The following is an 18,772-nucleotide window of genomic DNA, read 5'->3' on the forward strand; positions in this document are numbered from 1 at the left end:
GTCGCCCAATGAAAAGTAATAGTCAGCAGGTTTAAAGACAAAAAAAGGAAGTACTTCTTCATACAATGCAAAGTCAACTGGTGGAACTTGTTGCCAGGGGATCTTGTGAAGGCTAAAACTATCACAGGGTTCAAAAAATAATTAGATAAGTTCATGAACGATAGGACCATCAATGGCCATTACTCAAGATGGTCAGGGATGTAACCCAATGCTCTGGGTGTCCCTAGCCTCTGACAGGAGCAGGGAGCAGACAGGGGATGGATCACTCAGTGATTGCATGTTCTGTTCATTCCATTCTGTTCAATCCCCACCCCACGAAGCACCCGACACCGGCCACTACTGGAAGACAGGATATGGACTAGATGAACCATTGTTCTGACACAGTATGGCCATTCTTATGTTTTAAGTATTGGGTATTAAGCTTCAAAGCATTTGTTGAGAACATAGGTGTTGACTTTATTTTTCCCTGTGGGTGCTGCACCGAGGCCCGCCCTCACTCCACCCCCTTCCCCAATGCCCCACCCTCGCTCTGCCTCTTCCTGCCCCCAATCCACCCCCTCCCAGAGTTCCGAGCCTGCCTGCAGCTCTCTGCTCTCCCGCAAGCCTCCTCCAGAGATGCCAAACAGCTGATCAGTGCCGCTGCTGAACATCCGTGGCTGGTGGGTGCTGAGCACTTTTTCCCCCGGGGTGTGTGTGCTCCAGCACCAGAGCACCCCTGGAATTGGCACCTATGGCTGGGAATATAACAGAGATGCAGTGTCTCCGCAGTTAAGTTTGATGTTAGCTTTCCATTGTAAGGCCAATTTTCATGCACAAGTTCTGCAAAACAAGACTGCTGGACATGAATATACAAACTGAATATACACACAAGCCCATGAGGCAAAAATTACAACCAAAATGGCTATCATTATTAGGAGGCAATACAATCCCATGGAAAATGGAATGTTGAAACGTTTTCCAGCACAGACACAATATAAATTTAATATGGGATGAAATGTTTAACTGTGTTATATGCCAGGCACATTACAAAACGTAACAGTGATCTGTACAGTCACTTAATTTCTTGTTCTAGAGGTTTCTTACATGTAAGCACAAAAAGTTTTCTAGCAAGAGGCATCTTTGAGTAACAATAATTAGATCTGTACGCCCCAGAGCCATCCAGATCAATGGATGTACAGCGTTACTAGCAAATTCAGGACACCAAAATACACAATCCAGATAACCACTTTGTAAACATTTTTCTTTAATGTACATTTATGGTCATAGAAATGACTAAAAATAAAATCACCCTATTTAACAGATCTGCTCTAGGTGTGCATGGAAATAAGCTTACCGCTTCTCAACCTGTTAGTAGTGTTATAAGAAGCTGAGCTGGATTTAAACATGGCTCATGCATCATCAGAATACTTTCTATCGTTAGAATCTTTATTGAAACTGATATGCGAACCCAGTAAATCCAGCTTGACTTTTAGATCCCAGTGGGAGCTTGTTAGAAAAAGCCATATTTTTTATTTGTAAAAAAGAGCACATCTGATTTTCAAATTAAATACAACAATATGGAAACAGTGCTATTTTCACAGACACTTTCAGAACACAGCAGCATCATGTGCTTTCTATGGAAAAATTACTGACTTCATATATTCTGCAGAGTTCCGTGGTGATTGCTAGACTCTACAATTTGCGTCCACAGACTTCTCCTGGCCACTGTCATACTGTTTTCCCATACAGAACAATGACCTTGTTCTACTCCATACCTAGGGCCCTACCAAATTCACAGCCATGAAAAACATGTCATGGATCATGAAATCAGGTCTTCTGTGCTTTTACCCCGCACTATACAGATTTCATGGGGAAGACAGTGTTTCTCAAATTGGGGGTCCTGACACAACAGGGAGGGGTGTGTGTGTGTGTGTATGTGTAGATTTTAAGAGTGTCACGGATTTGCCACCCTTACTTCTGCACTGCTGCTGCTGATGGGGTGCTGCCTTCAGAGCTGGATGCATGGCCAGCAGCAGCTCAGAAGCAAGGATGGCAATACCATACCATGACACCCTTACTTCTGTGCTGCTGCCTTCAGAGCAGAGTAGCCGCTACTGACTGAAGGTCCAGCTCTCCAAGCAGCAGCACAGACGTAAGGGTGGCCATACCATACCATGACATCCTTACATCTGCACTGATTCTGGCAGTGGCTCTGCTGCCCAGTTCTGAAGGAAGCGACGCCATCAGCAGCAGCACAGAAGTAAGGGTAGCAGTACCGCAACGCCCCCTACAATAGCATTGCCCCCCCCACTCCTTTTTGGGTCAGGACCAATAGAATTACGCCACCATGAAATTTTGGATTTAAATAGCTGAAATCATGAAATTTAGGATTTTTAAAATCCTATGATCATGAAGTTGACCAAAATGGACTGATCCATACCTGAAGCCACTCATGCTTAGATGTTTTAACCAGTCAGCCTGTAGGTCATGTAAATTACTAAAACAAGATGAAAGCACTATTCCGCAGTTACTACATACAAGTTACATATTTAAACTGAATCAACAAAATCCCTATGGTATCCAAGACTAACTTGATTTAAACTTCCCAACTAAATTAAACTTACCGATTCTCCAAGTTTATCCAAGTTGTCCAGGAAATATTTTACAGATTCCCCCTAAAAAACAAAATGAACTGATCAGAGTTTTTCCACAGATGGCAGACTTGGTCACAGTAGTTTACAATCTAAAGTCCAGTTACTTAAACCAAATATACTTGGTATAAAAGCTTTAGTCACTGACTTTTGTAAATTCTGTATGTAACTGTATGTAAAGAAGTTTACTCTCATAAAGATTATTATTCAGCCATGTTAAAAAAAAAGCAGGGAGAGTCTAATTTGTAGTAAAAAAACTATTTTAAAGTTTAGGATTGTCAAATTTTTATTAGTGCTGTTCATTTGGGCAATCACCGTACAAACCTCAGACAACTTCAGTATAAAATATTGCATTTTTTTGCTATTCCTGAGTAGTCTGTATATAGGTGCATGGGTACATACAGGCCAACTGAGAAAAGTTCATTGTGCAGTTTAAATGAAGTCAGCTCCCATTTCTACAGGCCCCACTAGCTGCTGAGCATAGCAAGTAGCAGTAGACGGAAAGGTAAAACCATAATGAACAGATGAATCTAAAACATTTGAATAAGCCTTCTTGCCAAAGACCACCCTGGATAAGCACACCTTGTTTAGGAAATTCTGAATAGTACTCCCGGCCACAATTCTGTATAATATTTCCTTTACTGAACAGACTATCTTTCAAATTCAAGACAATACCAACCCTTGCATGTGGAAACTGCAATTCTGAACACCCTCTCCGATGCAAAAAACTAAAATTTACAGAAGCTTGAATAATTCTATTTTTGGTTGATGCCAAATGAAAAACAAAGCATTATAATTGAAATGCCTTGTTGAGATATTCAGTGTCATAACCAGAGGGCAAAGTTTTAAGTTACAGTCCACCAATTCTTAACTACAAAGCAATCAAAATGTGGCTTACTTGGCCATCAATTCAAATAGAGAGCGGTCTATACTACTCTGCCAGTAAAGGTAAGTGCAGGAAGTCAACTAGATTTTGCAGTACATAAAATTAATTTGTGCATCAAGAGACTTTAAATTACATAAAATATTCAAGATTAGGAGGTACTACATTGAGTCATAAAAGAACTAAAAATAAGGGGGCAGAATTACATCTCTGATAAGGTCCCTCGCTTAAGAATGAATATTTAAAAAATGATCAAGAAGGTCAGTCCTTTCCAGAGGAGACCATATTAAAATGTGAAATCTGAGCAGGCATTAGGATATTAAAGTAACCAAGACACCAGAAACTTCTGGCTAGTTCTGACAGGCTCAGAAGTTAAATACCTTTGCCATTTTTTTCATTTGGAGGTGGAGAGGTCACCTGGTGCAAGTATACACCATACTCTGGTTTTAAAACTGCAGTTTTAATGCAAGCCTTTAATTAGACAAGGCTGGGACTTTGGTGCGAGTCATCCTGTGCTTGACATACTTAAAGGGACAGACCCTGAGGCAAGTATTTAAAGAACCACTATCACATATTATATTGTATCTGGTTTAATGTCACATACTTTTCATAAACTGACAAACTACAGTATTGGAAAACAGCAACAGATTTCAAATTTTGCTGGAGGAAGGCAGTGGTTGTTCAATATGACTACAGGACTACATGACTTCACACTTGCAATGCCATCTACTACAGAAGCTCACAGTGCTTCATAAATTACAGATACAACCTCACCTCTGTGAGAAAGAGGCAGGTGGGCATTCCTATTAGACAGATGAGGAAACAGATATAGGAAAGTGACTTGCTCAAACACAGGAAGTTTGCAGCAGAGCCAGGAAATGCCAGGTCTCCTGACTCCATCTTTTCTTAATCCAAAGCACCTTTTCTACCTGAAAGATTTAGGACAAGATTTTTTTTAAAAGCGTATTTAAAGTTTAGAGCCTAAATAAGGATTTAGGAACATATGGAAGCTGTTGGGTGCTCAACATCTTTGGAAAAAAAAAAAGACTATTTAGGTATCTAAATATGGATTTAGATAGTCCAATGTTGTCCCAAGAACCTTCAAAGAACTTGTAAGCCAGACAGCACTATTCTGTTTAAGGAATCTACATTGCTCTAATGAGGTCTTAACTCTTCTGCATTTAAATGCATTTGTTACTACCTTTCATTTAAGTCCCGAGAGCTTATTGCCACAGTAGTGATTGTTCTGTTAAAGCATACAACCTAAACCACAACATATAAAGGTCATAAAGCAGCACCAAAAGCCGCTTTCCAGAAAAGGGGATTTCCTGATAACATGAATGCAAAATACACCAGCACACAGCAACGGCAATGCTCTACAGCAAAGCATTTCACAGTAAGTTTACAAACTAAAGCTCAAAAGCTTCAACAGCTACACTGAGAAAACTACTTCTACTTGGGTTTTTAGCTTGTTTGCTGCTGTGTCAGAGGATGTGTAATGGACAGATACATCAAGATGGCCATTTTACGAGTCAGAAAAAGCTAGGGAAAAAAAACCAAAGGGAAATATTCCAGTTACAAGGACACTTTTATATAAAAAGTTTAGATTTTCCTCCCGCACTCCTTTACCTTGGGGGCTTGTCTACACTGGCACTTTATAGAGCTGCAACTTTCTTGCTCAGTGGTATGAAAAAACACCCCAAGCACTGCAAGATTCAGTGCTGTAAAGTGCCAGCGTAGACACTGCCCCAGTGCTCCCAGCGCCAGTAGCTATTCCCCTTGTGGAGGTGGGGTTTTTTTTGTTTTAAAAACTAAACTAAACTAAACAAGCCACGTTAAAGTGCTGCTGTGCCAGCGCTTTAGCACTGCAAGTGAAGATGTGCCTTGAGGGTCCATTCTCTGGGCTGGAATGACAGTCACCCTAAGTCCATTCACACAACCAGTGTGACAGCAATGGACAAACTTCCTGACAATATGCTTCAACCTTACATTACCTTTAAGAAGGTAAGAGTCTTTCAGTTCTCGTGGACTTTAATTCACATTTTCCCCTTGTATCTCTAGCCTTGAAGTCTTTTCTCCTTACCCAGGTCATTTCTGTACATCACACAGCTCCAAGTTAGAGTCTTGACTACTGATCACTTTCAGCCTCACTTGCACCCCTTCAATTTTACTGGACTAAGCACTGTCTTGACCACAGCTACACTTTTGTTCACTTAGCTGTCCATGCTGAATGGGTCTAATAAGAAAGAGTTTGTGTAGATTTAAGAATCGCTCAAACACACTATTCCCAATCAGATGGAGATGGAATTCAGAAAACTGCATATTCTAGGCACATTTTCATGGCTTAAAAGTTAGAACTCTATAAATACTTCAGCAGAGAGAAGGGCAAGATGCAAAGCCAATAAATATCACTTTCATGGTGGTGGTGGGGAGGGAGCTTGTCCAGTCCCCACTAGTCTAGTCCCCAAAGAGCACTTGGAATGCACAGGTGAGATACAACGACAATATGGCACATGCCAAGTCAGACAGATTTAATAGGGATACGTACGTGTGTGTGTGTGTGTGTGTGAGAGTTTGAGTGTCTAACTAGATATGATGAGACCTACCGAGACCAAAAATAGGAAAATCCTTCACTAATGCACTTTTTTTTTTTTGAAAATACAGAGGATAGAAAAGTCTTATACATATTATGTGGATAAAGGACAAGTGTGCCCTTATTTAAGAGGACTAAGACAGCAAGTGTTACAATTCTATTTAAAGGAAGTCACATCTATTTTTTTTTTCTTTAAACCTACTATTGTCACTTGTAATACCCAAGGTGGCTAAGTGAAAGATTAGGAATTCCTCCCCCCACCTGCTCCAGTTTAGTTTGCATTTGAGAGAACTTTAGTATTTATACAAGTTTGCATCCAAGGATCCCAAACAATCTTTTTTCCGACCGCTGCTCAGAGTAGATCTAAATGACATGATGTAAGAATAAGAGTAGCCCCATCTAGCCCCTTCAGTATTGCTAGAGCTGCACCAGTGATAGTAAGAATGGGAAAATGAGAACAAAGTAGAGGGTATACCAAGTCTATGGTGGCTGGAAAACTAGTGAAGTGTCATCATGGAAGATAAATCCAAGTGACTGAAAGCAGAACAGACATTTTTAAACTCCAATTTAACATCCATTTAAACTCTAGTGCCTATTGAGCACTTGAGTTTTTAACAAAGGTTTCCTGTCTCAACACCTCTACATCATAAACTAAGCGCAAAGGTCATCATATATCCTGAGATCCTACCAACAAGTCCATGAGTAAAAGTCAGTGAAGACAAGACTTGGATTTCTGATATTTTTAAGGTTAACACAAACTTTCAGGACTTACTTTAAATCAAAGTTGAAAAAACAAACCCCAAAAAACCCATAACACCAACACAAACCAAATTTTTAAAGTTTTGCTTCAGGGAACTATGTTACAAAACTGAGGTAGGGATCAACTTTGCAGAATTAGGGATGTAATGAGTTGGAAGTTCGCATTCTAGCATGGTTCCCTTAACTTGGGAATTGTCTACACCATGGCACTGTAGCTATGGTGGCATAACCACATAGTTCAGACACAGCCTATACCAATGGAAGAGGTTTTTTCTGTCAGTATAGGAACGCCACTTCCCTGAGGAATGGTAGTTAGGTCTACAGAAGCATTTTCTTGTCAGCCTAGTTGCATCTAGCTGGGGGTTATGTCAGCATAGGTACGTTACTCAATGGTGTGGATTTTTCAACCCCCCGACTGACGTAGTTATGTCAACCCAAATTTTAAGTGTAAACTAGGCATTGGTTTGGTCTCACACATGCAAGCAAAATCAAAACATTATAGCATGGCTAAAAAGCAGAACAGTGTTAAGTGGGAGCCTCAATGTACTTGAAGTGAAAGCTACTAAGAACATAAAAACGGCCCTAATGGGTCAGACCAAAGGTCCATCTAGCCCAGTATCCTGTCTGCCGACATGGCCAAAGACAGGTGCCCCAGAGGTAATGAACAGAACAGGTAATCATCAAGCGATCCATCCCCTGTCGCCCATTCCCACCTTCTGGCAAACAGAGGGTAGGGACACCATCCCTGCCCACCTATCCTCCATGAATTTATCTAGTTTTTTGAACCCTGTTACAGTCTTGGCCTTCACAACATCCTCTGGCAAAGAGTTCCACAGGTTGACTGCGCGTTTGTGAAGAAATATTTCCTTTTGTTTGTTTTAAACCAGCTGCCTATTAATTTCATTTGGTGACACCTAGTTCTTGTGTTAGGAGGAGAAAATAACACTTCCTTATTTACTTTCTCCACACCAATCATGATTTTATAGACCTCCATCATATCCCCCCTTAGTTGTCACTTTTCCAAGCTGAAAAGTCCCAGTCTTATTAATCTCTCCTCATATGGCAGCCATTCCAGACCCCTAATAATTTTTGTTGCCCTTTTCTGAACCTTTTCCAGTTCCAGTACATCCTTTTTGAGATGGGGCGCCCACATCTGCATGCAATATTTAAGATGTGGGCGAACAATGGATTTATATAGAGGCTATATGATATTTTGTCTTATTATACAGTATATCCCTTTGATTGTTTGCTTTGACTGACACTGTACATTAAAAAAAGAACAGGAGGACTTGAGGCACCTTAGAGACTAACAAACGTATTTGAGCGTAAGCTTTCGTGAGCTACAGCTCACTTCATCAGATCCGATGAAGTGAGCTGTAGCTCACGAAAGCTTATGCTCAAATACATTTGTTAGTCTCTAAGGTGCCACAAAGTACTCCTTTTCTTTTTGCGAATACAGACTAACCCGGCTGCTACTCTGAAAACTGTACATTGAGTGGATGTTTTCAGAGATCTATCCAAATTGACTCCAAGATCTTTCTTGAGTGGTAACAGCTAATTCAGACCCCATATATATAGTTGGGATTATGCTTTCCAATGTGCATTACTTTGCATTTATCAACACTGAATGTCATCTGCCATTTTGTGACCAGTCACCTAGTTTTGAGAGATTCTTTTATAGTTCTTTGCAGTTTGCCTGGGACTTAACTTCTATTCTATCTTAAGTAGTTTTGTATCATCCGCAAATTTTGCCACCTCACTGTTTACCCCTTTTTCCAGATAATTTATGAATCTGTTGACTTGGACTGGTCCCAGTTCAGACCCCTGGGGGACACCACTATTTACCAATTACCAATCCATGAGAGCACCTTCCTTTTTACTTTGCTTAAGAGCCTTTGGTGAGGGACCTTGTCAAAGGCTTTCTGAAAATCTAAGTATACTATATCCATTGGATCCCCCTTGTCCATGCGTTTGTTGACCCCCCCCCCCACCCCAAGAATTCTGGTAGATTGGTGAGGCATGATTTCCCTTTACAAAAAACATGTTGACTCTTCATGTTGACAAATTATATTCATCAATGTGTCTGACAATTTTGTTCTTTACTATAGTTTCAACCAATTTGCCCAGTACTGAAGTCAGGCTTACTGGCCTGTCATTGCCGGGATCACCTTTGGAGCCCTTTTTAAAAATTGGCATCACATTAGCTATCCCCAGTCATTTGGTACAGAAAGTGATTTAAATGATTGGTTACAGCAGGGGTTCTCAAACTGGGCGTCTTGTGTTATGGGAAGTAGTAAATAAACACTTCCTTATCTACTTTCTCTACACCAATCATGATTTTATAGACCTCAATCGTATCTCTTTAGCTGTCTTTTCCAATCTGAAAAGTCCCAGTTTTATTAATCTCTCCTCATATGGAAGCCATTCCACACCCCTAATAATTTTTGTTGCCCTTTTCTGAACCTTTTCCAATTCCAATACATCTTTTTTTGAGATGGGGCGACCACACCTCAGACAGTATTCAAGATGTGGGCATACCATGGACTTGTATAGAGGCAATAAGATATTTTCTGTCCTATTATCTATCCCTTTCTTAATTATTCCCAGCATTCTGTTTGCTTTGACTGCCACTGAGTGGATGTTTTCAGAGAACTATCCACAAGGACTCCAAGATCTCTTTCTTGAGTGGAAACAGCTAATTTAGACCCCATCATTTTATATTTATATTTGAGATTATGCTTTCCAATGTGCATTACTTTGCATTTATCAACATTAAATTTCATCTGCCATTTTGTTGCCCAGTTTTGAGAGATCCTTTTGTAGCTCTTCTCAGACTGCTTGGGACTTATCTATCTTGTGTAGTTTTGTATCTGCACATTTTGCCACCTCACCGTTGCCCCTTTTTCCCAATCATTTATGAATATGTTTAATAGGACTGGTCCCAGAACAGATCCTTGGGGGACACCACCATTTACCACTCCATTCTGAAAACTGACCATTTATAGATACCCTTTGTTTCCTATCTTTTAACCAATTACCAATCCATGAGCACCTTCTCTCTTATCCCATGGCAGCTTACTTTGTGTAAGAACTTTTGGCGAGGGACCTTGTCAAAGGTTTTCTGAAAAATCTAATCACACTATATCCACTGGAACCCCTTGGATCCACATGTTTGTTGCCCCCTCAAAGAATTCTGATTCTAATATATTGGTGAGGCTTGATTTCCCTTTATTAACTTAGTTCTGACATTTGAAAATATGGCAATTTCAAGAAGTGTTCTCCAAAAGTGAAGTTTACATAAAAAATAGTCAGAGTAGCATGTATACATTGCTTGAAAGACGCTGTTAAGCTTTATTTTCACAGTTCAAGGATCTCATATAATGAGGGAATGGTTAAGCATAACATGAATATGCTAATAGCGGTGAAGAGGTAAAACAACTTGAACCAAGGACAGAATTCTACATGACAATTTATATGCTGAAGTGTTTCACTTTGGTGACAAATGTGCTCAAGCAACAAGTGGTGTGATAAAGCAGTATTTTAAAATACACTCACTATGATACAGCAAGATGCATGGCTTTCTGGAGATTAGGTTTGCAGGGTAGTCTTACAAGATCTTCCTCAGTTCGAACATCAGCCTTTGCACCTTTGGTGCAAAACTAAAATAGACCTATTATTCTCTTGGATTTCAGCCAATTGCTTTGAACGCTCATAGACATGTTCTTTTGTTTAACAGGAATCAAAGTTGTCCAGGGCTCAGCTCAGCTGCAGATCTCAGTCCTCCCTCCGATTCAGAAGTCTGTGTAAACCACAGGAAGCTCACTGTTAAATAACTTGATTCATAAGTGTCAAGTATTCCATTTTCAGAAAGGTTTGATTCAGACAGCTTGTGGAGTCTTGTGATCTCTACTGAAGAAAGTCAAAGCAAACTATTTTTAGCGTGATCACACAAGTCATGTTTCAAACAAATGAGGAAAACACCTAATATGTCCTTATGAAGAAATACATTCTAACCAGCAAAAAGAAAAGGAGTACTTGTGGCACCTTAGAGACTAACAAATTTATTAGAGCATAAGCTTTCGTGAGCTACAGCTCACTTCATCGGATGCATCAAGTGAGCTGTAGCTCACGAAAGCTTATGCTCTAATAAATTTGTTAGTCTCTAAGGTGCCACAAGTCCTCCTTTTCTTTTTGCGAATACAGACTAACACGGCTGCTACTCTGAAACCTATTCTAACCAGCAGCTTTCCTTTCAGTGTTGTATTAGGTAGAAACAGGCAGGATTTGTAAAAACTAAGTCATAGATGTGCAGTCCAATTTTTCTTCACCAAAAGACAGCAGCAATAACTAGATGTGCTTTCAGTCATTCTTCTTACAAGAAAGACTAGTGGGTTATAAAAACTATTAGCAGGCTCCCAAAGTCCAATTCACTCAGTTTTAGCTTTTAAGAAGAGTTCCCTTCAACCACAAGCAAACAGCCCACGGTCCAAGTATACTGCTAGCATTTAAAGGAAAGTACCTTTTTTAAAAAAAAGACAAAAAAGATTGACTAGCTAAAACACAGCAAATGAATGAATGCTCCCTTTAAACCAAAATAGTTACTGAGTGGCACTGACTGACTGACAAAAACAAAGTGAGTTAATTTACATGCAAGCCAAGTAAACAAAATTTAAACCAGGCCAAGTTGTTCTCACAGTTAAATTTTAAAGGACTTTAGTAGAGCATGTGTGTTTTGCTATTTGTTCAATAGGGATAGCATTTCAGGATAGCAACGTCCTAAGACTTTGAAAGAACACAACTTGTAGACCAACGATGCCAGTGAAGACGTGCCCTTAAAGTGCTGCCACTAGAAAAATGGCTCCCAGCACTGGTGCACTGTCTACACTGCCACTTTACAGTGCTGAAATTTGCAGCGCTCAGGGGTGTTTTTTCACACCCCTAAGCAAGACCGTTGCAGTGCTGTAAAGTGCCACTGTAGACAAGCCCAGAGGCTTTGTCTGCACTGGAACCTGAAGGACAAAAGTTTTGTCCTTCAGAGGTGTGAAGCCACTCCGCAGAATGACAAAAGTTTTGCTGACGAAAAGTGCAGGTGTGAGCAGGGCTTTGTCAGCAGGAGAGCTCTCCTGCCCACAAAGCTACCGGATGCTCACTCATGGGGGGGAGGGGGAGAGAGAGAAAAGAGGAGGAGTTTTTGTGGGCAGGAGAGCTCTCCCCAGTAGACAAACAGCAGCTACACCGTGTGCCTTTTAGCGGCGTGGCTGTAGTGGCACAGCTGTTGCTAAAAGTTGCTAAAAGGTACGTAGTGTAGATATAACCAAAGTGTTCACATTTTTAATTTACCTGTCCCAGTTTGGATGCAGATCCAACAGCACAACATTGGACTGATAAGTCTACTTTAAACATTTGGAAGAGGAAACCTACAGGTTTCCCCCAAGGATCCAGATTATCCTTGGGTAGGGCAAGAAAGAGAAATCAAGGACATTTCTAATTGCAAGTGGTCTGGGATTTAAGGAACCCACTCAGTGCCAATTTCTACACTATCAAGGTTTCCTGTTCCCCTATGTCATTTATACTTTGAGGAGGAGAATAGGCTAAGTAAGTAGTCAGAAGCCCTGGCCAGTGCCAAGAGCAACAGGTGATCACAATGTTGATACTAGTGGAGGGCGTGTCTGGGGATGGGGAACAGATAGTGCACAAATCATGAAAACTAACAAGGGCAAATGGAGGTAGCCTGGTTATGCAAATAGGGTTCGGGAGAAGTTAGTCGGGATCCTTAATTCTGTAGCATGCCAAAACCTTAATAAAACCTCAAAACTACGGTTTAAGTGTGCCTGCTTTTGGTTACCGTTTTATCCAAATACATAGCAGATGTGTGTGGGTTTTGCAAAGCAAGGAGCCTTAAGTTTTCATTTCCCCAAACTCATACAACTCATTTTAAAGTGCGTTGATCATGAAACAACATTGCTGCCATCAATGTTAAGTAATATTTACAGTATTTTGGAATACTAGCAATAAATATAGTTACTTGGTTTTACGTTTGTTAGACCAATAAAACTAGACCAGAATAAAGTTCTTTGTCCCAGCTGTGACCCTGATACCATTGTCCTTAATTGAATCAAGACTGAGTGAGAGTTTGCCCTTGAACTCCTGATCCTGCATTCACTGAGAGCCACATTCATATACGGCCACAGCTCTGCCAATTCCAGCCTCAATCGCCTCCTGAAGCCATGAAAATTTTAGAATGTTTATAACGTCATAAGTAGGCTACTCTGCAGACATTGGTAGGACCATCACCACAATAGTCACTCACTGGCTTCCTAGTTCATCCAAAAATCTATTAACTTCCCCCTGAGTTTTCAGGGATTGTGTGAAGTAATCCCTCCCTCACCTCAGATTCAACTACTCTCTCTATTCATTCCTCCCACCTCTCCACAATACAGTAGTGGGGTCCTCTAATATATGCAATCTTTGCCCATTTTTATTAAACTTGGAGTGCTTCCCATGTGGGAACTGCTAGAAGTGCCTTTCACCCAAGGAACTCAGGGCCTCGGGTGAATATTTCCTATTTTACAGATAGGGAAACTGAGGCACTTGAAGGTTAAGCAACTTGCCCAACATCACACAAGTCAGTGGCAGAAGGGAAACAACTTGTGTCCCCAACTACCATTATTATCCTCTAGCCTCTGAAGAGGCTGTCTTCTTTAAACGCTGTTTTTTTTTTTTAATCTGTTAGAAAAAAGTGCTAGACTAATCAAAGAGTAGTGTTAGTAAAAGCTCCAGTCACATCCGGTTATCAAAATAGCGTGAAAGCCATCCAAGAATACAGTGCGTCAAAACATGGTTACTGCTTGTACAGTTTTAAATGTAGCACTGTCAGGGCCTAAAACTGTAAAAAAACAAAAAAAACAAAAACGTTGTCTAATGTAATTTAGAAATAGCTAAAGCACTAATACTGTATATAGAGATCAGATACAAAAAACAACACATCACTTGTCACAGTTCACTGAATACATTAGTATGACAGTTTTTAAGTCTGTTATATGCAGTTTAAGGTGAATTCTGATTTTTAATTAAGTGTTAGACTGGTTATTGCTCCCTAGACAGATAGGAGAATTTCAGTCACAGATTGAATCTGTTTTCACAGAGACCACCAAAATACTTTTCCTCGGGTAAGCATGTTACTGACAAGCACATCACAGCTCATTCCACATCTGCTCAAACCATTATTTCCTTTTTTTTTTTTAAAAGCACTTTCTGTGCACAACATTAGATGCTTCGAAAAAAGCCACGCCCTAATCAGAACTCCATCATGGAAGAGAAGGCTTCACTTCTAGACTGCTTTAACACAACTCCTATCTCAGTATCTGCCCTGAAAGAACATGGCAAACTTTAGACTCAAAACAGAATGAAATGTGAATGTTTTGTTTGTTACTGCTCACTCTATAGTCAGCAGAAAGGAATGAGCTCTACCGTTAAAGACACACTATCATGTAGATTATGTCTCGTATTTATTATTTAAATCTTGTTAAAAGGATTTCACAAGAAACCACCAACTGCACTCTTTTCCCAGAGTCAAACTGTAATTTGGATTTATTAAAAAAAAAAGAGACCCCTGCAGGATTTGTGATCCAACCATTACACTAACTTGATACTACATGAAAAACTAAAAAGTGAAACTAAACATTAAAATGCAACTGACAAGGAAAACAAAGGAATCAACAAGTCATTGGTGAAATATTAACATTTTCAGTTTGAACACTTAACCATGTTAACAGAAGCAAGGGGAAAGAAATTTTTAAAAAGGAGGTTGTAAACCAGTAATATCTGTAATCTCCCATCTCCCATTTACTGAGAAATAAGATTAATCTAGGGGTTCCCAAACCACCGTCCCATGGAGAACAAATGCAGTTCTAGTCTCTCTTTTGAGCTATTACTCTACATAACAGATATTAAAAATACACCGAATACTTTCTGGATATTACTCTTCTACAGAAACATCTGCTGTAATTGCCATAAAGCAATCCAAATGGTTGCAAATAGGAGGAGAAGCAGGGATGGACAGTGATTCTAACCTAATGTGCATTCCAAAAAAAGCACTTCATTAATCCCAGGTGTCAATTTGTTTTAAATCCTAAAACTGATTTTGCACTGGTCATTCAGAGTCACAGAATATCAGAGTTGGAAGGGACCTCAGGAGGTCATCTAGTCCAACCCCCTGCTCAAAGCAGGATCAATCTCCAATTTTTGCCCCAGATCCCTAAATGGCCCCCTCAAGGGTTGAACTCGCAACCTTGGATTTAGCAGGCCAATGTTCAAACCACTGAGCTATCCCTCCAACAACTCACTAATGAGAATTTAGTAAACATCCCTGTAATTAGTCTCAGATTTGCTCCAATTAACACTTTCATTATTTCAGAGTTCACTGAATACTAACTATCCTAATTAACCCCATATAACTGTTCAAAGAAATATGATCAAGTTAAGGTTTTAAGTACCAGATACACCATAGTCCCAGCTCAGTTTACAATAAAGCAAGATGTTCCAGTTTTGAATTATCCTCTCCCCAACGGGCAATCAATAAGGGTTTTACATTTTCTCTAAAATGCGCAAAAAAGAAACCTGTCAGGCGGTGTACAAACAAGCTGGGTTTGTGTACACTTTGGCAGGGGGAGGTGGGTAAGAGGGGAGGGGAAGGGAAGGGGAAATACTATTTTAAATAAACAAAAACTTGCAAACTCACTACTGCTTCAGAGTGAGAACAAGCACAATTTTCCTATGAACCAGATGCAAAACTCCAGCTTGTTTTGCAAACAAACAGCTTTCAGTCACTAACAACTGGAGATATAGGTTGAACCTCTCAAGTCCGGTACCCTTGAGACCTGACTGGTGTCGAACCAGAGAATTTGCCAAATCACGGGAGGTCAATGCAGAGTGCCAGTGGGTCTCCTACAGGCACGAGAAGCAAGGGTGCGGAGGATGCTGCAGCACCCTTCGGCTTTGTATCCAGCATGGCTCCCCGCCCGGGTGGCTCCACAGCTGGCCCCAGGTGCCAGCCATCAGCCCCTCACCTGGGGTCCTAACTGCCAGCCCCATGTCCTCCCCCTCCCACCCGGAGCTTGAATGCTGAAAATCAGCTGTTCACAGCACTCCAGAAGTGCTGTGAGGGAGGAGGGGGGAGGATGGCACTGGTGGATGCTCTGCACCCACTAATTTTTCTCCATAAGTGCTCCAGCCGTAGAGCACCCACGGAGTCGATGCCTATGCCGGACCCTGGAGTGCCAGATTAGAGAGGTTCAACCTGTACTTTCAAACCAGAGACCCATACAACAAGATGCATCATATCACATTAGAGTCACCCAACCAATCCAAGGCTTCAACAAAAGTTAAACAGCTCTGAACTGCAAAGAGATTTGTACATGCATATAGAGTTTGAGGACAAAATCCAAAACCCAATGCCTGTTGAGTCAGGAGCAAATTTTTAACTCTGACAAAAATTTATAGTGGTGTCCTATATCCTTATCTCAGTTTTGCCACAGCACTGCTTCAAACTGTGAGGATGACCTCAAGACCATTCCAATCTCTTCCACAGAGGTTTAAGTCAGCCCAAGGAATATAGAGAAAAGAAAAAAAGGGGCGGGGGGAGGGAAATATGCTGGGTGTGAAGGGCTTGCAAGTGCCAGGATACCATATGCCCTATACTAAGCACTCAGCTGTTTTAGTTTGCCAGATCCAGAACAGAAACTAACCCATGAAAGTAAAGAAATGGGATGTTCTGTGCAAATGATTACTGTTGCACTTCCTTAGTGCAGAAGTTTCTTCATCTTCTCCCTCCATATAAAATCTTAGTGCCATTTATGGAAGTACTTGCTTGCAGCAGGTGGGAGGATGGGGCATGGCACACAGGTACTTTGATCTATGACTGGCTATCTGGAATCCCATTCTACAATGATTTGACAAATTTCAGGCCAGGGCATCCATCTAACTACTACAGAAATCAACTGGGAACATATGTACTGACCAGCGAGCATGTACTATCCAAGATCAAACTACCACCTCCCAATTACTATTTATACTCTGGAAACATCTATAAACTTCAGATGTTTTATGTGCAAAACAGACTGGAACCAGACTGTAAACATTTTTTCTTCCCTCAGTGCACGATCCACTGGCTCCATGACTTCATGTATTTGCAACTCAAACTGCTTTTAATCTAACCCTGAAGCAGCATTGAGTCTGCAAGTCTGTCGCTCATCATTCAGAACTATGCTACTTTCCAAAAGCAGCTAGTTTGCAGATCTTGGCAGACTCTCTCAAGTGTACCAAAAGCATGAGAAGCACTAATCTGACATATGGAAACATGTTAGCACTACAGCGTGTTGCATTAGAATACGAGTTACAAAGGCTAGAACAGTTAATAGTGTGTTAAATCACCTCCCCATATTAGGAACTGCCAATCTTAAACTAGAAATTGTTATTTAGGGGTGTGTGCTATGCAGAAGCCAACTGCACTAGGAAAGGAGAGAGAAGAATATGGACCTACTCATGCACTTGGGGTAAGTATCCCTTATGAGGATTCTATTTTATAGCATGAATTCACTCTGCACTTCAGGTCTCTTATGAGAAAAAAAGCAGACCAAATACTTTTCAGCTCCACCTAGTCAGTCACTGATTACATCTAGCAGAATCTATTTGAACTGAGTAAGGGAAAGTTCTAATTTCTTTGTTCAACAAAGACAATCTTAAACCAAAGTAATTAAACAATGATCATTGTGTGCGACATAAGTGTGTCGACTTGTCATGAACCTTTTGATTACATTTAAGGATGTGAAATCACTCCGGCTTGCAAAATGCACTACATAAATCACTGTAATTAAATTGTGTATTAACCATTTAAAAATTGACATAAGAGCTGTGACTACAAAAATCCTTGAAATAAAAAGCTAAATATCAAAGTCAAAACGTTCAGAAAATCCTACACATAGCCCCCATGTCACATACGACAACCAACATTTCACATTAGATATGGGATTTCATAATAAAAATGAATATATTAGGGCAGCGGCTCTCAACCTTTCCAGACCTACTGTACCCTTTTCAGGACTCTGATTTGTCTTGCATATCCTCAAGTTTCACCTCACTTAAAAACTACTTGCTTACAAAGTCAGACATTGAAAATATAAAATTGGCACACACATTACAAAAAAATTGCTTACTTTCTCATTTTTTACCATACAATTATAAATCACCTGGATTTTGTACTATAGATATTGTACTTACATTTCAGTGTATAGTATATAAAGCAGTATAAACAAGTCACTGTCTGTAGGAAATTTTAGTTTGTACCGACTTCACTAGTGCTTTTTATGTAACTGGTTGTAAAACTAGGCAAATATCTAGATGAGTTGTTGTACCCCCTGGAAGACTTCTACATACGCCTTGTTGAGAACCATTGCATTAGGACAAGAATTAATCTGTGCTTCTGGAAAGAGGTTCAAACAATCCTTATTAAAAATCTGAAACCCAGTGTAAGAGTCAAATAAAGCATAATTCTGTTCATGTTTTATCTGATGTTAATTTAAGTTTGCCAGAGGGCTTCTCACTTTCTTTCCTGGAATTTCTGCATCCACTCCCCTTCAACAGACAGTAGTAGAGGATTATATCTCTGCTCTGACAAAGCAGTGTTTTCCTAATCAAATTTCAACAGCTAAGATTATAGTCACTTTCTTCAAACTATTGCTGTGGCACTACTAGGGAAGGGATATAATACAAAAGTTCAAGTGCGTTTATGCCAATACAAATTAGACTATCACTTTGCTGTATATCATTTCTGATCCTGTAGCAATCCATAAAGGAGACTGAGTCTTTCCAGTTACTTAGTGATACCTTAGTTAAGTGACGTTTCCAGCT

The 18,772-nt window shown here is 40.2% G+C and overlaps 1 protein-coding gene across 2 annotated transcripts in view; it reads right to left on the reverse strand.

Moving 5' to 3' along the window:
• The window catches only part of GNA13 (G protein subunit alpha 13), a 45,346-nt gene that overhangs the window by 11,974 nt on the left and 14,600 nt on the right, over positions 1-18,772 (reverse strand). Inside the window, exon 3 of one of the 2 annotated variants that reach the window (XM_038371023.2) lies at positions 2,604-2,654. The exons of the other annotated variant lie outside the window; for it this stretch is intronic. Within the exon in view, the coding sequence (XP_038226951.1) occupies positions 2,604-2,654 (51 nt within the window). The remainder of the gene's footprint in view (positions 1-2,603; positions 2,655-18,772) is intronic. 2 annotated transcript variants of the gene reach the window in all.

Source organism: Dermochelys coriacea, chromosome 14 (assembly GCF_009764565.3).
Source record: "Dermochelys coriacea isolate rDerCor1 chromosome 14, rDerCor1.pri.v4, whole genome shotgun sequence".
NCBI classification, from domain to species: Eukaryota; Metazoa; Chordata; order Testudines; family Dermochelyidae; genus Dermochelys; species Dermochelys coriacea.